Source organism: Sardina pilchardus, chromosome 23 (assembly GCF_963854185.1).
Source record: "Sardina pilchardus chromosome 23, fSarPil1.1, whole genome shotgun sequence".
In the NCBI taxonomy this organism is placed as follows: Eukaryota; Metazoa; Chordata; class Actinopteri; order Clupeiformes; family Clupeidae; genus Sardina; species Sardina pilchardus.
The window spans coordinates 2191257-2214563 of record NC_085016.1 but is presented as its reverse complement, the minus strand read 5'-3'; the positions used below and the strand labels follow the sequence as shown (position 1 = coordinate 2214563).

General features: G+C 45.3%; 1 protein-coding gene across 1 annotated transcript; it reads left to right on the top strand.

Annotated features, from left to right (window-relative positions):
• The first annotated feature begins 6412 nt into the window (after positions 1-6412).
• mrps9 (mitochondrial ribosomal protein S9) lies at positions 6413-23307 on the top strand. The gene is made up of 11 exons (XM_062527773.1): positions 6413-6550; positions 7902-8084; positions 12494-12556; positions 12654-12684; positions 13093-13172; positions 17575-17660; positions 17975-18050; positions 18816-18984; positions 20086-20194; positions 22310-22479; positions 23204-23307. The coding sequence occupies exons 1-11, from the start codon at positions 6452-6454 to the stop codon at positions 23293-23295; spliced, it is 1158 nt and encodes a 385-aa protein (XP_062383757.1). The 5' UTR covers positions 6413-6451; the 3' UTR covers positions 23296-23307.

The window sequence follows — 23307 nt, the reverse complement described above, 5'->3', positions numbered from 1 at the left end:
GTTAGCATTGTTAACATAGCTAGCATTTTTACATTAACTGTTAGAAATCATTAGCCAAGTAAACCAATCAACCTGGTTATCATTGTTAGCATAGTTAACATTTTAGAATACCTGTTAGAAATCATTACTTAAGTTAGAACAGGAATGTTTAAGCTTTAAAATGTCTACCTTAACACTATCAACTCTCTTTAAACTATGCAACCACCATGTTTACCCTAGCTACACCTTAGTAACCATATCTACATTATCTATCTATAATTCTTTTTGCATTTTCATGCACTGGTAATTCCTTGGAATTGCATTTCTAGTTTTTATTTAATAGTTCAAAAAGTATAAAAGTTACAAAGTTGAAAAGTCATAGCAACCCGATCCATTAGAATACCTATGTTACAGAGTTTGAATGAAGTTTCTAAGTTAAACGGTTGAAGAGAAATTGCGGTTAGAAAAATCGATCAGCGGAATAATAATAAGAAGCCTAGGAAGATCAGTACAGTGCATTTGCATGCACTGTAATAACTGAGAGAAGAATGAGCTGGGAGAGGCTGCACAGAGGATCCTTCACCAGAGGATGACACGTTGCACCTCTCATGGAGCCTCCACAGAAACAGGTGAAAGGACCGCACCACACACGAGCACTTACGAGACCGCCCAAATAAGAGCATCTCTAAAAGAGAAACACCAGCAAAGCCTCAATAGTGATAGTGAGAGGAAGAGGAAGAGAGAGAGTCAATAATACAGAACAAGGAAGACAAAAGACATAGTGCCAGAAGGCTAAACTCACCTTCTCTAAAAATATCCCTCTGACTCTTTCTGTGTGTGTGTGTGTGTGTGTGTGTGTGTGTGTGTGTGTGTGTGTGTGTGTGTGTGTCTCTCTCTGCTGGCGGCGCCCCAGGACTGCGGCGCTGTGTTAGCACTGCTAATGCCTGAGCACATGTGTTAGCGGGGCCCATGCAGTCTCCTGTGCCACTGGAGCGGCTCCACGCTCTGCCAGGGAGGCTTTGTGATTAGAGGGGTACTGACGAGGGCCGATTTTCACCAGGTAATTGCTGGCAGTTCTGAGTCCGCTCTGCGTCGTTGTGTGACGGCTCTGTTCATTATCATTGGGTAACGTTACAAAAGGGCCCTGCTCTCTCTCACATGTCTGTGATCATCTCCCGAGAGGATCTCCATGCCCATTAGAGAGCAGATATTAAGCCCATCAGATAAACATGGTCCATGGCACTGGGAACAGCGTGTGAGCTTGGAGGGGAGATTATGGAAGCTTCAGTTCAAACCAGTCAACACTGCTCGACAGGGCTGGGAGTACCCTGGAAATCCAGAGTTCTCGCGAGAGTACCATTGTGTCCGCAAGATACTCTGGCCACGAGCAATGATGCACGTTATGTTTTCCCCAACTATAGAGTGATGTTAATAATGTATGTTCATGTAGGCCTATATGTTTTTATATAGAGTGATGTTAATAATGTATGTGTATGTGTAACAGAGTGATGATGAATGTAATCATTTGCATTTTGTTTTATATCTTATCGATCTCTGAGAATATTAGATGTTTGTAACTACAGTTTTCATTTCTATATGTGACTTGATTTATTAGTGTTTATGTGTGTGTGTGCGTGCGTGCGTGCGTGCGTGTGTGTGTGTTTGAGGCAGGACTAGGGCTGAAGCCATTGACAACATGAGGGGCTTGTCATGCCCCCTAGCTGCCTTTTCCAATCACTGCCTGCACGCCCCGCTGATAAGCAGCCAATCGGAGTTAGCTTGAGGTACACACACTCACTCACATGTGGGCAGAGCAGAGGAATGGAAGTGTGTGTGTGTGTGTGTGTGTGTGTGTGTGTGTGTGTGTGTGTGTGTGGGAGTGGATATGGCCTGGGGCCAAGCGTTGGGACCCATGACTAAGACACACATTAATTGCACGCACAAACACACACACACACACACACACTCACACATTACACACAGGTCAGTCAGCTTCATAAGTCAAAGAAAAGGAAATTCTGTTCTCTCACTCTTTCTCTGTCTCCCTCTCTCTTTCTGTCTCTCACTCTTTCTCTGTCTCCCTCTCTCTTTCTGTCTCTCACTCTTTCTCTGTCTCCCTCTCTTTCTCTGTTCTCTCACTCTTTCTCTGTCTCCCTCTCTTTCTGTGGCTGACGTCATCACACTCTCCCTGAAGCGTCTGCAGAGATGTCTGATTTAGAACTCTATAAATCAATACTTTGCTCGCTCACGCTTTGATGAATTGTGTTTTTGTTCCTCTTTGGTCATTTTCTTTTTTCTCTTGCTTTCTCTGTTGTGATGTCTGTCTCTACAGTGATATATTTCAACCAACTTCACATTCATCAATGCAAGTGTGTTTATCATTAAAATATCAAGACAGCATCCAATCAAAATATGATATGGAAACCAAGGACGTTTTCTTCTCTACAGTTTTGATCTAAAAGCCAAGCACATTAAACTAAAAAAAACAGCAGTTAGCACCCACGTATCATGAATAAGTAGTCTTTTTGTGATACAGCTGACAATGTCATACTGTGACATGTTTTTTTCATATATTGCCCTTGCCAGGGCGGTCTAAGCTAGACCACATAACTGTACAGTGCTTATCTGTCCTCAAATACCATCAAAAATAACAAGTTGCTCAAAACAAACACAGATCTGGAAGTCGATCATCCTGAAGCTTTTCATGCAAAAAAAGTAACGCCCTACAGGTGGGTTGCAAAAGATTTTATTTGGGTTGCTTTCGTCGCAATTTGCCTGCAGTACACATTTCAGCCTGGACAGCTGGCCACATTGAATGCTTGGCCAAACAATTACTGTAGTTCTAGAAAAATACAAAAAAATTCAATAATTGAAACATGAAAACTATTCAAATCTGTTGAGAATTCGATTTTTGAATTTTGAACGGTCCATAGGCGTAGCCTACTTTGCGTACGTGGAGTAGTGTTTTTGATGTGGCGTGAAACCTCAACGTTCCTCAAGATGGAGAATTACAGAGCATCAAAAAAAGCTCATGAAACAACTTCTGCCGTGAATATATTTGGCCCCTTTCCAGGGAGTAGACTGCCCTACCTGCGAAGCATAGTTATTCAAAATCATGGAGATGACTGACAGAATGCCTGATTTGAATGGTCTCAGCAGCGACAACTCTGCTTCCACTCAGGTTCTACATCAGAGTTGTGCTTTGGTGGGATATTTCCTAAAACATTGGAAATATTGTTTGAAATTGGCCATGTCCCCAGACATAACTGAACTAACTGTGCGTACAGGCCTGCAGAATGTCTTGTTTCCCTAATAGGAAACACGTCTCAATACGCAGCTGCCTTTTCATCATAAATCAATGGACTGATAAATATGAAAGTTTTGTATGTCCCTTGTGTCATATTTCATTGGATAGTTACCATGGATAACAGCACTGTTTTCTCAATCTGTCATAACATATTGATGTGTGTTTATTACACAGTCATAAGCACACTCATAAGGACACAGGTCCACCAGACAGATGTACTTGCATTGAGCACATTCAAAACTGCAACTACACTGTAGTGTCTGTGTACAGTAATTACTTTACGGGTGTCATATTTCACCGTTTACACACGGGAAAGAGCCCAGACATTCTCCCCAACCGTCTCTGGTGGGGCTGGACACCGTCTCCTGTCAGGGGTAGCGTGGGGCAGAGGTGTGATTAATGGGGCTCTCTCACCCCCCACTGTGAATTAGAGACCGTAGCTCCAAACTATTTTTCTTTGTGAACGGGAGCGTGCTCGTGGCTAAAAACAAGGGCAAACACAGTTTATCATTCCGCTGACGACTGCATTCCTTAGGCGAATTAACCAGGAAAACTCATCGAGTGGCACGAGCCCGAGGCCTGCGCTCCTTCACGTTGATTAATACGCCAGGATTCCTGTTCCAACTCTGGCAGTGCGGCGCGCGAGGATGGTAGGCTGGGCATTGATCCATGTTTACTCCAAACTCCCACCACATATGACCTCTACGCTACGGGTGTGTGTGTGTGTGTGTGTGTGTGTGTGTGTGTGTGGGGTGCAAGTGCACCTATGCCACAAGTGATTTCCAACTTCTATTTTACAATCCCCTACCTGTCAAAAATAGCCATGAGCAGGAACCTAGTGGTACTGTTGCCAGCATCAGACATCACGAAAAAGGGTATTTCATGAAGAAAGTTGGCAGATATGAAGTTGACAGAGGTTGGCCAGACATGAAAAAAACAATTCTGTTCTGACAATCCGACCAAAGCAAGTGATGAGTATGTGATGTGATGTGATGTGATGTGAAATCAGAATAAGAGGGTGCAAGGAAACGGAATCTCTGCAGATGCTGTTACAGCAGTGCCTGCAGGGTTCCTCAGAAGGATGAGGAAGAGAGGGAAGGTTCCTCAGAAGGATGAGGAAGAGAGGGAAGGTTCCTCAGAAGGATGAGGAAGAGCGGCCCCAGCCGTGGCGCAACAGGCTGGGGCACCTGCACCGCACGCCGGCGACCCGGGTTGGATTCCCGCCCCGTGGTCCTTTCCGGATCCCACCCCAGCTCTTTCTCCCGCTCGCTTCCTGTCATTCTCTACTGTCCTGTCCAATTAAAGGCATAAAAAGCCCAAAAAATAACCTTTAAAAAAAAAAAAAAAAGAAGGAAGAGGAAGAGAAGGGAAGGTTCCTCGGAAGGATCAGGAAGAGAGGGAAGGTTCCTCGGAAGGATGAGGGAGAGAAGGGGAGGTTCCTCCGAAGGATGAGGAAGAGAAGGGAGGTGAGGAGGCTGAGGCCTTAACAAGGGCCTGTGCAAACTTGACCACTACAAAATGCCACTATACTGTACCTGGGGTTCCCAACCTTTCTTGACAGGTGACGCCATTTTGATGTCACAAATTGTTGCCAACCCCAATCATTCACGTGCAGCAAGAGAGCGCAGCTCATGTCTGCTGTAACATCCAGTCGCGCGTGGCACTTCCCCAAATGTCCTCACACTTCTGGTTGTTTAGCTACTTGGTTTTGAACACTGATCAAGCATATAATTTCATCAATCAAACATCTCATGTGGGCTGTCTAAGTTCATATTTACACAGGCAAATTGTAATGAAGGATCTGTTACTTAACTTGGATAACATTTTAATATTTTTTTTAAAAATTTAGTTGATGTATAATTTTGTGTAATGAACTAGTCGGTCAATTGTAGGATATCTCAGCCGAAACGAGGCCACTGTACACTACAAGGCGACCCCACATGAGCTCCCCACTCCAAGGTTGGGAAGCGAGGCCACTGTACACTACAAGGACGATAAAACTGACCGTGAGTGGACTCCAAGCAGACTAGAAAATGCATGAGAACAACAATACACGTCTGTGGTGTCAGCAGCCCTCTGTCTATGTGCCCACTGGCCTGTGACTCCTTATGACACCAGCAGGCTTATTCTCTTTCAGAATTAGTTTCAAATGTGAATATTATACTTTTGTTTTATTAAAGCCTATTCAAATTTGAATAATATACGTTTATCAATTTCAATATTTCAAAATTGTAGCCTAATTCCAATTGAAAACACTTTCAGGTAGGATGTGTTGTGGTTTCCTCACTTATGGTTATGTATTTTCACCTTTGTTGTTGATTAAACATCCATACAGTTTACCTTCATTCTGTCTTAAAGTGCTTTCTGTCTTAAAGTGTAACTGCACCCTAAAATATGTTTTTGAGCTGTTGATTGATTGAAATTACTCATAGGTGAACTACACTATTACCAGGGTTTATATTGACAAAAATCGTGTTTCCCGAGAAAAGTAAAATTAGGAATGAAATGCCCCAACACCTGCTGCCCTGATATACCTGTGATAAGCCATGTCTGCAGCACTTATTCCCAGACTGACAGGAAATCACCATGGCAGCCAGTGCTGCACTCCCTTCCAAATTTCAGAACGTCTCGCCCGTTTTGAAAGCCTTTTTCAGAAATGTGAAGTGGGTGGAGTTATGGGGTGAAGTTACAATTTCATATGGTACAGGATCAGGGCTCCAGATTAACTTTTTGCATTAGTGGCACAGGTGCACCTAACTTTTTTTATTTAGGTGCACCAGAACAACTGCATAATTATTAGCCAAGCATACTTGAGGCTCAAGTCACCCTCTCAGAACAATCTGATGGGAACTTAGATTTTTTTGTAGAAAAAAACACTAAGAATGTGGCAATAGCCTATGAACAAGGTCTTCTTGCCTACGAGAAACACATTTTGCCCATAATTGGCGCACATATTAAATGTGTCAGAGTGTGGCAAAAGCATTGGTGAAAGTATTGGACTCAGAAGAACTGTAGGCTACATTGTTATATCAGAATAATGATCATAAAAAAAAACACTAACAGCAATAGTCTACTCACCATTCGTCTATGCTACTCACCATTCAGCTTCGCATGAAGCGACGGGAAATTACGTCACGCAGTTTCCGGATTTTCATACGAGGCATCATGGCCGCCTCCAGAGGTACCGTGGTGGGGTCTCTGCTGCTAAGATATGGAAATAAATTCGCAGGATCGCACTTCCTCGCCACAACAGTTGGCCGACAGGTAAAACTGTAGTGATTAGATTTTATTCATAGTTTGATCTGATTTGTGCAGCCACTGTTTGAGTTGCGTTTACCGATATGGTGTAATGACTCAGAATGCCCTTGGTTAGCTAACTCATGGAAACGCTCTGCTTGTTAGATTAACAAGGAGCTGACATTTACCTCTTGTGAAACTTTACGTCTGCCACCTATTGCAGACCAATTCGATGGTATTACAAAGCTGACATTACAAAGCCGACATTTCAAAACTTTGCGACATGTTAGAATGGGTAGTTAGGATAACTAGTATGAATTCTTGGATGACAGTTCTTTTGTAGACATGTCACTCAACGTTCTGCATGTTTTCTAGAATCTAGATACTGCAGCACATTGGATTTCACCTATTAAACAGATATGTTATTGTGTATAGTATATTGATCATGCATGAGTAAAAACCACCCAGCGTAGTTAACTAAAACGTACCTTACTGTCTTGAGTCATTGTAGGGAAGCTCTTTGGCTTGGTGGCTCAGGATGCTAGTGATTTACCATTATGAAGTAGCGTGCGTATGCGTGTGTATTGCATGTCTACAGTTGGCACAGTTTTTCTCGATTGCTTACACACCAACTAGCAGGCCAAACATTCAAAACCATAACGGTGTCTATGAAAGGACAGACACGTTTCCCAAACGCTCTGCAGTGTTCTCGTGTTTCTACATAGATTCAGATTTGAACTCTTAGAGCGAAACTAAGCACAAGCCCCTTGATAAATTACAGCCTGCGTGTTCTCACAGTGGCAGATAACTCATTTGTTAGTACATCACACAAATTACTGTTTTTCACTTTATTTACGTATAAGTTGTCTACATTTACATAGTACATTTATTGTAGTACTTAATCCACTGATTTCAATAGCATTATAGCACAAATTAAAATGATAATGTAATTGTATATATTTATTGTATCTTTTGTATTGGGTTCATCATGTAGGTTGTTGAGGGGATTAATCATAACCATCATACTCACAGCAGTAACAGGAGTCCGCTCTGATTTCTCTGGTATGCTATAGCTTAGTGCAGGCAGGGTTCCAGCGGTACACTGCTAGTGGTATACCATGGTATGAATGTCCATGGTTATCACACCGTACACATTATACCATGTACATTTGTTTAGAGCCAATATTTAATGTGACTGTAAGGACAACGAGGCTTTCAAAGGAGGACACATATCTAGCATCCTGAACCATCCCACACTGTTGCAGAATGCACTATCAATACAATATTTCAATTAAAATCATGACTTGCATTTCAACAAAGTAGACTTTGGTGAAAATTAGAGTTGATTTCAGAACTATCGTCTGTTTCTCTTTCTCAGGGCGTCAGCAGGCCAATCTGTACCAGCTGTTGTCTCCTGCGGAGGAACCTTGCTGCTGATGGTCCAGAGAAGTTCTCAGAGGAGTTCATCAAGAAGCAGGTGGAGGAGTTCAACATTGGCAAACGACATCTAGCCAACATGATGGGGGAGGACCCTGAGAGTTTTACACAAGAAGACATTGATGTAAGCTTTGGGGAAGGGGTTGTTCAGGAGTCAATTTTCTTCTATCAGCTACTTGAGACAATTTAGCATTGCTAAAATTACTCTGTTATGAAGAGGAGATAGCGCACAGCCTTGTGGATGGTGAGATCTCATGTCATTAGTGTACTGTAGATGGGGAACAGGAGAGGAGATAGCACACAGCCTTGTGGATGGTGAGATCTCATGTCATTAGTGTACTGTAGATGGGGAACAGGAGAGGAGATAGCACACAGCCTTGTGGATGGTGAGATCTCATGTCATTAGTGTACTGTAGATGGGGAACAGGAGAGGAGATAGCACACAGCCTTGTGGCGCTCCAATGATGAGGGCCAGAGGGCATGGTGATGTGTTGTTAACCTTGACTGATTCTATTCTATTCTTGACTGATTCTATTCGTCAGGAGGTCCAGTATCTCGTAACCCCTCAGACATAAGGTGCAAATAGAGCAGGTCCAGATTATTTGTCAAATAAACCAAATATTAAACCAGGTCCAGATTATTTATCAAATTATGTCAGATAAATAAACCAGTGCCACTTAACAGTATTCCTTCATCACCAAAGTGCATTCATTGCCCAATAAACACTTGGGTGTATTGCATGATGTTGACGGCAATGTAAATACTTCTCAGTCCATTCCGATTGGAACCGCCGGAGTTCATCATTAGTTTTGCGTTTCAGAGACAAAGACATGATTAACATTAGATTTTAACATTATCGTTACTGCTGCCAATGTGGGAATTCCTGTGTAGGTTATGGGTGCGTTCGTAAATTGCCACTCCGAGCACACTGAAACGTTTTAATTGACGATTTAATTTTTTGAACGCTGCCCATCTGACTGCCCAGTGTGAGAGGCGTGAACTGCGCAGCATTGTTTACTTTCGCCGCTGATCACTGCCGTCGTTTCGTTTCATTGCCTCCGCCAAGGAGGTTATGTTTTCATCTGGGTTTGTTTGTTTGTTTGTCTGTTTGTTGGCAAGATAACTCAAAAAGTTATGACATTTTAAGGAAAGGTCTGAAATGACCCAAGGAAGAAACGGTTCCATTTTGGGAGTGATCCGTATCACCGTCTGGATCCAGGAGGCGGTTATGTTTTCGCTTGGTGGAGGTCTGCGCTCTCGACTGCTTTTCTAGTTGATGATAGCACACAGTCGCAAAAGCCAGATTTGAAGGCCGTTTGGGGGCGGGCCACAGGTTAAATCCAACAGGCTTCTAGTTGAATATCCCAGCATTTAGGGATGCATTTCTCGTTCTCACATGTGATAGATATCTGCTATTCAGTCAGAAGAATAGACATATTATTAATCCCATGTATTTAGAGCCTGCCTTTTACATTCAGATGGCTCATTTGGTATATAATAATAAATAAATGTTGTAACGTCTATAGTAATAACTATTAGCTGCGGTTTCTACATTAATTTTGTACTCTTTTTTCAGAGGTTAATACATGGGGAGAGTTAATATGGTATTGATATATATATATATATATATATATATATATATATATATACATACTTGCACAAAACACTGTCCTGTGGCTTATAGACAATGTGGCTAATACACAGGAAATTAATGTATTAAATATGACCTTCCTTTCATGTCACTCCTTTGACAACGATTCACAATTCACAACGATTGATTTGCACACTAGTGTACCTTCAGATAGCAGTATATTGTGCTATCAGAACACAAGAGTGACATTGTTATTTCATAAGTTGTATGTGTGTATGGGTATGGTGTATACATGTATGTATGGTGCGGTGTATGTGTGCATGGTATGGTATGGTATGATGTGGTGTACTGTATGTGTGTTGCTCAGTTTGTTTGATTGAAGGGGTGTGTGGTGTGTGTTTGTTGGCTGGCAGTGTCCCTGCATGTGGGCTCTCTCTCTCCCTCCTGCCTGGCACACAGCGCTGGATGTGCTAATTGATTCTCCGCGCTGATGGATACATTTCCCAGCCTTCATCACTGAATTCCCAGATCTCTCTCCGCTCTAATGAATAGAGCAGTTAGTGGGGGCATGTCCAAGCTATTTAGACGTTAGTGGGGGCATGTCTAAGCTGTTGAGACGTTCGGCCTTCACACTCCAGCTGCTACAGTAGGCGCATCGTGGCTTGCAGCAAATGGGCTGTGACAACAGGGCCGGGATGGGAGACTGCTGCTCGGCTTCGTCTGGAGATGGTCTCCTGAGAGGAAGCTGTGGAACCGATGCGCTATTGTCAGTGCCCTGGAGAAGGCCATAATAGATCCTCTAAAGAGTATTTAGCATATCTGCTCTGGCCAAACTGGCTTTGGTGTTTCAAGTGGACTGTTGCTCTAAGGATGCAAATTCGCTAGCATTAGATCAGCATTTGAGTACTTGACTAGGCTTAATAAGCATCATATTGCCGTTTTATTTGAGTACTGGACTAGGCTTAATAAGCATCATATTGCCGTTTTATTGGAGTACTTGACTAGGCTTAATAAGCATCATATTGCCGTTTTATTTGAGTACTTGACTAGGCTTAATAAGCGTCATATTGCCGTTTTATTTGAGTACTTGACTAGGCTTAATAAGCATCGTATTGCCGTTTTATTTGAGGACTTGACTAGGCTTAATAAGCATCATATTGCCATTTTATTGGAATACTTGACTAGGCTTAATAAGCATCGTATTGCCGTTTTATTGGAATACTTGACTAGGCTTAATAAGCATCATATTGCCGTTTTATTGGAATACTTGACTAGGCTCATATTAGGTCATATTTCCTATTACCTCTAACCAGCCATTTTGCAGTATAACTGGCGTTCACTGGGAAAATTATAGAAATATGATCCTCTAAACTGAAAATGTTTCTGCATCAAAGGAAAGTAGAAGGAGGCCTTAAAAGGACCCTTGTGACTGTCACTACATTTAGGCTATAGACCATCATGTCCTGTGTCACTATGTTTAGGCTATAGACTGTCTCTCTAGACTCTAGAATGCGAATGTAGCTAATGTTGCCTTCTCAGATGTAACCGTTCATTCTCTGGTTGGAGTTAGGTTGTCTACACTTTCTATTTTGAGTGTGTGTGTGTGTGTGTGTGTGTGTGTGTGTGTGTGTGTGTGTGTGTGTGTGTGTGTGTGTGTGTGTGTGTGTGTGTGTGTGTGTGTGTGTGTGTGTGTGTGTGTGTGTGTGTGTGTGTGTGTGTGTGTGTGTGTGTGTGTGTGTGTGTGTAGTGGTAGGTAAAATATCACAATACCCTAATCACTCTTGATACTGATAGTGTTGTGTTGTGTTGTGTTGTGTTGTGGTGTGGTGTGGTGTGTGTCTTGGTGTGTTGTGGTGTGTATATGTAACGTATGCTGGTCGTTTCAGTCCTTGAGGACTTTTTTTTTTTGTAAGTTTTGACAGAGCGAAGCGTTTTGGACAGCGCGTGAGGGCTGCTCTCCCTGAGGGAGTTGCACCATATTGCCTCCCCAGGTGGGAGCAGCTGTTGGCTGTCCGTGCGCTCTGTGACCGCCAGGTCACTCTTGACCCCTCTCTGGTCCAGCCTTTGACAGCGCTATCAGAGATGAACTTTTTTTGTTTTTTCTTTGTTTGAACTTTTTTTTTTTTAAATGAAGGTCTGTCTCCATTTGCCTGTAGTCATGAGTTCACAATTGTTTGATTGTACAGCCGTGAAATGTCTCTCTGTTCTAAAGCGTTACTGCTGAAGCTTAGCCATTTTGAATAACGTTGCAGTAGGTACCATAACATCCACTGAATCCACTGCAGCAAGCTCGTCTCGTCCAAATGACCAACAGCCGGGATACCGAGAGAGAGAGCAACGCACATGTTGTGCCTATTGATTCCCCAACTGTAACATTTACGGTCATGACATTATAACGCTATAGGCCTGTGTTACTGGCATGACATTATAACGCTAGGCCTGTGTTACTGGCATGACATTATAACGCTAGGCCTGTGTTACTGGCATGGCATTATAACGCTATAGGCCTGTGTTCCTGATCACTGTCTACAGCTCTCTAGTGCATGATGCATGTTGCCCAGTGTCTTATGTAATGTAAATCATTAGTATTATTATTACTACTATTGTTTATGCCTTTAATGTCAGAGACAGTGGAGAGTGACAGGAAGTGAATAGGAGAGAGAGTACGGGGGGGGGGGTCTGGAAAGGGCCACGGAGCGGGAATCAAACCCGGGTCGCCGGTGTGCACTCACGGTGCGGGAATCAAACCCGGGTCGCCGGTGTGCGCTCACGGTGCCTCAGCCAGCTGTGTCACAGCTCGGGCCGTAAATCATTATTTAGTCTTTGGACAAAGGCGTCTGCTAAATAACTATAGCCATAACCATAGCCATAACCATAACCATCGTATAATACATTATATAGTATAATACATTTCTCTCTCTCTCTCTCTCTCTCGTCCACAGAGAAGCATCAGGTATCTGTTTCCATCAGGCTTGTTTGAGAAAAAAGCGAGGCCGATTATGAAGGTAATATTTCCCCCTTCCTCGCCCTCCTTGGATGTGTGTACCAGTTTAGCCCGAATTTGTTGGTAATCTCTAAAATGTCTCTCCCCTCCTCTCACAGCATCCAGATGAAGTGTTTCCCAAGCAGGCTGGTAGGTGGAGAGCTCCTGTATGGCCAAATCCGCTTTTAGTTTTCTCTCATAAAGCGAACACAGAGAGGCCTCCTGTCCTCCACCTCGCTTTAGTCATGTGATCAGAGCCAACCAGTGAAGAGGTAGTCCTTTGCAGAAGTTACTGTGTGGTGATTAATGTTCCATCTGATGGCTAATGTGGACCTCCTCTTCACTCGCAAACAAGAACAATTGTCGTATTTTTGGTGCTAACTACTACTGCTACCTCCCAGTTTCCACAAGAAAAAAAAAAAAAAACTCACCAATAATTGTAACATTTTTAATTAGTCAGAAGTTCTGTATTAAGAATGTAATGTTTTTGTTTTATTTACCATCCAAAAACAGTTTTCTGTGTATTAACAAATGCATTTTTCTTTTTAATCTACACAGCAATCCAGTGGGGAAAAGATGGCCGCCCCTTCCACTTTATGTTCTACACAGGAAAGCAGACCTACTACACACTAATGCATGTGAGTTAAGCTTCATTACCCTTTGAGTGTGGAGTTGAGTTGTATTTGAGCCTTGTGTCTTTGGTATACACTATACAGTATGGCGTTCGCCAGACATTGAACGGTTTATTTTTTATTGCGTCAAAAATAGCATTCATCCTCTGCAAGGTTTTCTCCTCTCTTTTCCTTTTAAACAGAGTCCCAGCCAATTTGACAGTAAGAAAATACAGTGTGCAAATAGAGACAGACAGACAGACAGTCAGTCAGACAAGCAGAGCTCAGACAGTCAATCAGACAATCAGGACAGACAGACAGATGCACAATCAGACAGACGTGCAGCCGGGCAGGCAGAGATGAATAGGGGGGCTTAGCGTGATTGGACAGCAGGGGTCATGTTTTGTCTGGCTTGATGATTGAGTGAGTGTGCATGTGTGTTGGGGGGGTGTATGTGTGTTGGGGGGGTGACCAGACCCCTAGACCCCTGGGGAAGGATGCAGATAGATGGATGGATGGATGGAGGGATGGAGGGAGGGAGGGAGGGGTGGAGGAGAGGGGGTTAAATAAGCTCCTGAGTGTTGTGATGAGGTGAATATGGGGCTCCAGCCTCCAGGCCTCAATTCACAGAGAGAGGGAGAGAGAGGGAGAGAGAGGGAGAGAGAGGGAGAGAGAGGGAGAGAGAGGGAGAGAGAGGAAGAGAGAGGAAGAGAGAGGAAGAGAGAGGGAGAGAGAGAGAGAGGGAGAGAGAGAGAGAGAGAGGGAGAGAGAGAGAGAGACAGACAGACAGACAGACAGACAGAGAGAGAAAGAGAGACTGAGAGACGGATAGAGAGAGAGAGAGAGAGACAGAGATGGATAGAGAGACCGAAAGAGAGAGACAGAAAGAGAGACTGAGAGACGGACAGAGAGAGAGAGAGAGAGAGAGAGAGAGACGGAGAGATGGATAGAGAGACAGAAAGAGAGAGACGGACAGAGAGAGAGACAGAGAGATGGATAGACAGAGAGAGAGACGGACAGAGAGAGAGAGAGAGAGTCTTGTTTTTCTGTTTATCCTCGTGGCCTCTTCCATTCTCTCTCTCTCACACATTCACACACATAGTTCTCCTGCAGCACTGCGTGCGTGCGTGCGTGCGTGCGTGTCCGTCCAAAGAGGAGAGCATATCCTGCAGCACTAAGGTGTGTGTGTGTGTGTGTGTGTCCGTCCAAGGAGGAGAGCATAGTTCTCCTGCAGCACTAAGGTGTGTGTGTGCACTAAGAATGGCTTTTGTTTTTTGTGTGCGGTCGGTGCTCGTGTGAGTAGTGACTAAACCCCACACCGTCCTCCGTCCTGACACGCACCCACACCCACACACACCACACACACCCCCACACGCACACGCACACACACGCACACGCGCACACACACACACACACACACACACACACGTACACACACGCCACACACACACACACACACACACACACACACACACACACACACACCACACACACACACATCCCCTGGTGCAGAGCAGCAGTGGGGTCCCCGCTGCTGATTTAAATAGGTGTGTCAAATCTGCCTGCCACTGCAGCAGCAGAGAGGTGGACCCCCACAGAGACCAGGAGCACTGCACAGCCCTCTGATGAGGGGGGGGGGGGGGAGAGATGGAGGGGATGGGGAGAGGTGGAGGGGAGTGGGAGAGAGAGGGAGGTAGAGATGGAGGGGAGTGGGGGGATGGGGAGAGATGGAAGGAGAGGTAGAGGGAGAGGTGGAGGGGAGTGGGAGAGAGAGGGAGGGAGAGATGGAGGGGAGTGGGAGGATAGAGAGAGAGAGAGAGATGGAGGGGATAGGGTGTATAGAGAGAGAGGGAGAGATGAGGGGAGAGAGGGAGAGGGTGAGATGGAGGGAGCAGGCAGAAGGAGGAGAGAGGGAGCAGGAGTTGGAGGGCAAGAGAGGAGTGGGGGAATAGGAGGAGAGAGGGAGGTGGAGAGAGAGGGATAGAGAGGTGAAAGGGAAAGGAAATGCAGGAGTGTTTATCACCCGTCAGCAACACTGGATCAAGAGTTGTGTCATTAGAATACCAAATAAATATCATTCTGTCACTACAGTTCTGAGAAGAATCGTAAAATGATGTCAAATTACAGCTCCTCATTTTAATGCTGGCAATACCAATGATCTTTCATAAGAATACACCTTCCTCTGTAAAAATCTGGAGTGTTATGTTTAGCATGCAACATTTATCCTGCTACTTCCTGTTTAGCATACAACATTTATCCTGCTACTTCCTGTTTAGCGTACAACATTCATCCTGCTACTTCCTGTTTAGCGTACATCATTCATCCTGCTGCTTCCTGTTTAGTGTACAACATTCATCCTGCTACTTCCTGTTTAGCATACAACATTCATCCTGCTACTTCCTGTTGCACTGTACCTGGGTGTTGCAGGGCTCCATTCATTGTCCAGTATCCACAATACGTTTGAATCTTCTTGTCTACCAATTAAAGTCACCACACGGGATGAAATGGAATTTGAACTCATCAAGGTTACGTGATTTTGATGAAGTCAACTATGACTGCAGCACACAGCTCTCTCCTGATGAAAACACAGACGTTTCATTCTCTGTGGCACTGAAAGTGGACATGGAGCAAAACAAGTAAACTGTGGTGATAACAAGCCACGCCGTCTTCATCCAAGATGGCCTCCGCCGCTCCTCATTAGCCTCCTGACCAGACAGCCCTGGTCAGGCATGTGTCCCTCAGTGCGTGCGTGCGTGCGTGCGTGCGTGCGTGCGTGCGTATGTGCGATCAACTTCAGCAGATTTGTTTACATACTGAGTGAGAGCTCTGAGTGCCTCAGTGATGTACAATTAACCACAATATCACATATCGCATGCAAGTTCAATATTTGTGCTAGGTCATTTTAAGTTAGCTTGCCAGCACTCTATTGGTGTTGGAAATGTGTGTGTGTGTGTGTGTGTGTGTGTGTGTGTGTGTGTGTGTGTGTGTGAGAGAGAGAGAGAGAGAGCGCGTGTGTGTGTTGGGGGGTGATTGCATTCTCTCTCTTTCTCTCTATCTGGAGGGAATTAAATAAACAGCCGTGGAATAATTGACAGTGCAGGAGTCCAGGGGAGTGGAGCTGTGTGTGTGTGTGTGTGTGTGTGTGTGTGTGTGTGTGTGTGTGTGTGTGTGTGTGTGTGTGTGTGTGTGTGTGTGTGTGTGTGTGTGTGTGTGGACTCCAGGGGAGTGGAGCTGTGAGGTACACGTCAGGCTGCACAGGGGCAACACACACCACTGTGCCACTATATGTGTGTGTGTGGGGCTCGGGGGTGTCGAGCCCAAGTGCTCCTCAATTCAATTTCTTTCCCCGCACACAATTAAATCCAACCAGAGAGACAGAGAAAGTGGTTAGAGATTGGATCTGCTTTTATAATGGAGATTGCAGTGTGTGTGTGTGTGTCTGTGTGTGTGTGTTTTATTTGCTGTTCCGACTGGACATTGAATTCTTTCATTTTTATTTTTGTTTGTTTAGAAGCGTAGAATAGATGGGATCAAATATATAACAACAAAAAAACACTTTTAAGATGAGGAGAGAGAGAGGGAGAGAGAGAGGCAGAGAGAGAGTGGGAGAAACAGGTAGAGTAAAAGAACAGATCAAGACAACCCTTACTATACGTATACTATACTATACTATACTATTCTATACTATACTACACGATACCATATGATATGATACGATACGATACGATATGATACTATAAGATACTATACTACACTATACTATACTCTAATTTGTATATGTCCTCCTTGTGAAGCGATAAGCCCAGTAGTGGCCACCAACCAGGAGCCCTCACGATCTGATGATCCGTTTGTGTGTGTGTTTGTGTTTGTGTTTGTGTTTGTGTTTGTGTGTTTCCAGGATATCTACTGTATGAGAAGACGTTGATGATCCGTTTGTGTGTGTTTTTGTGTGTTTCCAGGACCTCTATGAGAAGACGTTGATGATCCGTTTGTGTGTGTGTTTTGATCCGTTTGTGTGTGTGTTTGTGTGATTCCAGGACCTCTATGAGAAGACGTTGATGATCCGTTTGTGTGTGTGTTTGCGTGATTCCAGGACCTCTATGAGAAGACGTTGATGATCCGTTTGTGTGTGTGTTTGCGTGATTCCAGGACCTCTATGAGAAGACGTTGATGATCCGTTTGTGTGTGTGTTTGCGTGATTCCAGGACCTCTATGAGAAGACGTTGATGATCCGTTTGTGTGTGTGTTTGCGTGTTTCCAGGACCTCTATGAGAAGACGTTGATGATCCGTTTGTGTGTGTGTTTGCGTGATTCCAGGACCTCTATGAGAAGACGTTGATGATCCGTTTGTGTGTGTGTTTGCGTGATTCCAGGACCTCTATGAGAAGACGTTGATGATCCGTTTGTGTGTGTGTTTGTGTGATTCCAGGACCTCTATGAGAAGACGTTGGCCGTGGAACGACATCAGGACCGTCTGAGAAATAAGGGCCTCTTCACCCAAGACACCAAACAGATGTGAGCACCTGTGTGTGTGTGTGTGTCTGTGTGTGTGTATATATATATATATATATATATATATATATATGTGTGTGTGTGTGTGTGTGTGTGTGTGTGTGTGTGTGTCTGTGTGTGTGTATATTGGTATGTGTATCTATATATATATGTATCATGTTTGTGTATGAAGCTGTGTGTGTGTATGTATCCTCAAGCTGTGTGTGTGTGTGTGTGTGTGTGTGTGTGTGTGTGTGTGTGTGTGTGTGTGTGTGTGTGTGTGTGTGTGTGTGTGTGTGTGTGTGTATCATCAAGCTGTGTGTGCTGTTGGTTTGCAGCTCTGTGGTGGGCAGCAGGTGGCTCCGTAAGGAGGAACTGGAGGAGCTGCTGGTGGAGCACATCTCTGATCACGACGTGAGATCTCCTCCTCTTCCTCTTCCTCCTTGTTCTCCTCTTCCTCCTCGTTCTCCTCCTCCTCCTCTTCCTCTTCCTCTTCCTCCTTGTTCTCCTCTTCCTCCTCGTTCTTCTCCTCTTCCTCTTCCTCTTCCTCCTTGTTCTCTTCTTCCTCCTTGTTCTCCTTCTTCTTCTCCTCCTCCTCCTCCTCCTCCTCCTCATCTTCCTCTTCCTCCTTGTTCTCCTCTTCCTCCTCGTTCTCCTTCTTCTTCTCCTCCTCCTCTTCCTCCTCGTTCTCCTCCTCCTCATCTTCCTCTTCCTCCTCCTCCTCCTCTTCCTCCTCCTTCTCCTTCTTCTTCTCCTCCTCGTTCTCCTTCTTCTCCTCTTCTTCCTCCTCCTCCTCCTCCTCTTCCTCATTCTCCTCCTCCTCCTCCTTCTCCTCTTCCTCCTCCTCCTCCTCCTCTTCGTCCTCCTCCTCCTTCTCATCCATTCTTAAATATATACTATAATGTATGCTGTATAAGCTGATGGAGCACATCTCTGATCACGACGTGAGATCTGCTCCTCCTCTTCTTCTCCTCCTTCTCCTTCTTCTCCTTCTTCTGCTCCTTCTCCTCCTCTTCCTCCTCCTCCTCCTCCATCCCTGACTGCTGTTACGCACTGCAATCTGTTAGCTACATTTAGAAGTTATGTCCTGCTACTAGGTACTTACTGTTTGCTCTCTGTGTGGATGTGTGTGTGTGTCCATGATTAAATGTGTGTGTGTACGTGTGTGTGTGTGTCTAGTATGTCCGGTTCGTCCAGCTGATGGAGCGGCTGCTGTCCATGCCGTATAGTGCGCTGGAGGAGGAGAGTGTCCTGCGTTACCGTCGGCAACTGGAGGTCCAGAGCAGCAAGCAGGAAATCCCCCCACTGCAGCAGGACCAGCAGGGGGCAGCATTCAGCACGGCCGTGGGTAGGGGTCATCTCACACACTCTCCAGCCTTCAGCACGGCCGTGGGTAGGGGTCATCTCACACACTCTCCAGCCTTCAGCACGGCCGTGGGTAGGGGTCATCTCACACACTCTCCAGCCTTCAGCACGGCCGTGGGTAGGGGTCATCTCACACACTCTCCAGCCTTCAGCACGGCCGTGGGTAGGGTCATCTCACACACTCTCCAGCCTTCAGCACAGCCGTGGGCAGGGGTCATCTCACACACTCTTCAGCCTTCAGCACAGCCGTGGGTAGGGTCATCTCACACACTCCTGCTTTCAGCACAGCCAGGGGTAGGGTCATCTCACACACTCTCCAGCCTTCAGCACGGCCATGGGTAGGGGTCAGAGGTCATCTCACACACACTAGGGTAGTCAGAGGTCATCTCACACACACTAGGGTAGGGCTCAGCTCTTATGGACCTCTGAAGTTCCCCTACAAAAAAGCTACCATCTTTGCCCATATAAGCACTTTGATTTTTGCTACCCCAGAGCTAACTTGCAATGCAACTTTCCATTAAGTTAGTTAGCAAGTTGGCTCTGGGGTAGTAAAAATGAAAGTGTGTCGTCTTCACGTACTGGAGATACGCACAGTATCCACTTTAAGGCAGAGGGCAAAAGTGTGTTCAGGACAACGTCTGCATTTCAGAGTTTTCCGTCCCCACGAGAGTTTAACAACTGTGATAGCTCTAAATCTCCATGTCATTTTCCCAAATAAAAAAAAGAACTTCAGAGGACTATGGTTACACACTCCAGTACTCCCAACTAGGCGTCCAACTAACATTGTTTTAGTAGATTAGATTATTTTAGCCATTAACTGAAATGTCTAAGAGTGTTTCCAAAGAAATGGCTTGCTTAGTCCACACACACCAAAAATATTTTAAAAAATATATAAAAGTAAAGCAGGAAATATTTCCATCTAAGGAGGTAGTAGGAGGGTTTTGGGTTGTTTCCTTATAAATGACCCAAACGATAGCTGGTGATTATTTTAATAGTCGACAACTATAATTGATTCATTGTTGAGGCCTAGTCTCCTCAGGATTGGGGTAAAACTGTGTGTGTGTGTGTGTGTGTGGGCTGTTAGGGAGGAGGAAGACCGCCACAGCATCTGTTGTCCTGAGAGATGGCGGGTCTGGAAAAGTGACCATCAACGGAAAAGATCACTTGCAGTACTTCCCTGTGCTGCAGGACAGGTTGGTTTGTGTATGTGTGTGTGTGTGTGTCTGCACATGTACTGTATGAATCGTTGACAATCAACAATCTTGCCTGTGTAGTTCTACACTTCTACGTTGTTAGTTCCAGTTCTGTGTTCCAGTTCTACGTTGTTAGTTCTAGTTCTACGTTGTTAGCTCCAGCTCTGTGTTCTAGTTCTACATTGTTAGTTCCAGTTCTGTGTTCTAGTTCTACGTTGTTAGTTCTAGCTCTGATTGCCTGATTGACAGCATTGCTGTCCACTGTCTCCCTCTGAGAAGGCAGCACTGCCCAGTTGACCTGCAGATCACACCCACCCCAGCCCTGCACCCCTCTGAGGATCTCTCTCTCTCTCTCTCTCTCTCTCTCTCTCTCTCTCTCTCTCTATCCCTCTCTCTCTCTCTCTCTCTCTCTCTCTCTCTCTCTCTCTCTCTATCCCCCCTCTCTCTCCCTCTATCTTTATCTCTCTCTTTTTCCCTCTTTCCATCTCTCTTTCTCCCCCCTCTCTCTATCTCTCTCTCCCTCTCCTCTCCCTCTATCTCTCTCTCTCTCTCTCTCTCTCTGTTCTTCCTCTCCCCTCCCTCCCTCCCTCTCTCTCCTTCCCTCTCTCTCCTTCCCTCTCTCTCCCTCTGTTCTTCCTACTGGTTTGGGAGGAAAGTTCATTACACAGACGAGTGGCTCTGAGCGAGTGAGCGAGAGCGACGCCTCCTCCGCCTTATCGCCGTGGAGACAGAGCGGAGACAGAGCGGAGAGACACTTTTTCTGTGTCAGCACGCGGTGCATTCAGAGGGAGATGTGGGCCAGAAACTGCTTACACACACACACACACACACACACACACACATACCGGTACATGCAGAGTTGCGCGCACACACACACATACATGCAGAGTTACACACACACACACACACACACACACACACACGCAGAGTTACACACACACACACACACACACACACACACACACACACACACACACACACACACACATTGGACAATAATATACTAGCCTCTTTTTCCTCATCCTGTGGATTAGGTGTTTGTGAGTAAAAGGCCCTCAGATTGGCACACAACAGCTGCATTGAGGAGCGGTGGTCATGACCCCGCCCCCTGGGCTCCTGACCCCGCCCCCTGGGCTCCTGACCCCGCCCCCAGGTCACTGGCGTGGGGCTTACGGGGCAGTCACACGCTTGCGTCCGCCAACGTTCGTCCGTTGTTTTCCCATTCACTTTACATTGGCTGGACTTCATTTCATGCCGCACTGAATTGTGGGTCCGATGCGTTGCTTGAGATACGTTGCCTCCGCTAAAAAGTTGAGAAATGTTCAACTTTTGACGGATCGCGCAAGCGCCAGCCAATGAAATTCCGTGTATGCAAATTTTCGAACACTGACAAACCAATCAGTTCGCGTTTATGGAAATGTGACAAAATGAGGCATACGTTGGCGGACGCAAGCGTGTGACTGCCCCGTTACTGCACTAGACTGGCCCCGCCCCCTGGGCTCCTGACCACGCCCCCTGTGCTCTGGCGTGGAGCTTACTGCACTAGACTGGCCCCGCCCCCTGGGCTCCTGACTCCGCCCCCTTGGCTCTGGTGTGGGGCTTACTGCACTAGACTGACCCCGCCCCCTGGGCTCCTGGTCCCGCCCCCTGGGCTCCTGGTCCCGCCCCCTGGGCTCCTGACTCCGCCCCCTGGGCTCCTGACTCCGCCCCCTTGGCTCTGGTGTGGGGCTTACTGCACTAGACTGACCCCGCCCCCTGGGCTCCTGGTCCCGCCCCCTGGGCTCCTGACTCCGCCCCCTGGGCTCTGGCGTGGGGCTTACTGCACTAGACTGACCCCAGGCTGTGTAGAGGGGGAGTCCTGAGGCTTTTTATTGCAGACGGTATTAATAGTCCTTTCTCTTTCTCTTTCTCTCTTCCCCCTCTCTATTCTCCTTCTATCTCTTTCTCTCTCCCTCTGTCCTCCTTTTCCTCTCCTTCCATCGCTTTCTCTCCCCCTATCTCTTTCTCTCTCCCTCTGTCCTCCTTTTCCTCTCCTTCCATCGCTTTCTCTCCCCCTCTCTATCCTTCTCTCTCTCCTTCCATCTCTCTCTCTCTCTCACCCTCTCTCCGTCTCAGGGAGCAGCTGATGTTCCCGCTGCACTTTGCGGAGGCGCTGGGCCGTTTTGACGTGGAGGGCAGCGTGAGTGGCGGTGGGCACTCTGCCCAGGCGGGGGCGCTACGCCTGGCTCTCGCCCGGTGCCTTCTCAGCTTCTCACCAGAGGGCAAAGTGGAGCACCTGAGACAAGGTGCGGCCTGCACCTGCTCATCCACACCCAAAATAATAAGAATAGTAATAATAGTACACATTTTGATAGTGATTATAATAACATCCGGAATAATAATAATAATAATAATAATAATAATAATAATAATAATAAAGTAAAGAGTTTTATAGTGATTATAATAACATCCAAAATAATAATAATGGTAATACATTTCATAATGATTATAATAGCATCCATAATAATAATAATAATAATAATAATAATAATAATATTAGTAAACATCTTAATAATTATTATAATAACACCTAAAATAATTATAATAAAAGTAGTAAACATCTTAATAATGATTATTATAGCATCCAAAATAATAATAATAGTAAACATTTGAATAATTATTATAATAACACCCAAACATAGAATATCTTAGTCATAGTATCAGCATGTACAATGTACACCGCATAACCAACCATTAATACCACTACTGCTACTATTGCTGATAATAATAATGATGATGATAACGATAGTAGTGGTAGTAATAGTATTAATACTACTACTAATAACAATAATGATGATGATGATGATGATGATGATGACAGTACTGTGAACAGTGCAATATACAACTAGCAATTACTGAAATCTTAATTAGATATAATTAAAGACACTAGTTGCTAATGTTGTTGTTGTTGTTGTTGTTGTTGTTGTTGTTGTTGTAGTAATGACTGCTGCTCTCTCCTCTCCTCTGCAGCCGGCCTGCTCACTGCTGACCCGCGAGTGAAGGAGCGCAAGAAGCCGGGCCAGGCCAAAGCCAGGAAGAAGTTCACCTGGAAGAAGCGCTGAGCGGGGGGGGGG

Excerpts from the sequence above, each read along its gene's own strand:
- mrps9 (XM_062527773.1), top strand. The coding sequence starts at position 6,452 with ATGGCCGCCTCCAGAGGTACCGTGGTGGGGTCTCTGCTGCTAAGATAT. Across the intron at positions 6,551-7,901 it reads CCACAACAGTTGGCCGACAG|GGCGTCAGCAGGCCAATCTG; the intron begins GTAAAACTGTAG and ends TCTCTTTCTCAG. Across the intron at positions 12,685-13,092 it reads AGTGTTTCCCAAGCAGGCTG|CAATCCAGTGGGGAAAAGAT; the intron begins GTAGGTGGAGAG and ends TAATCTACACAG.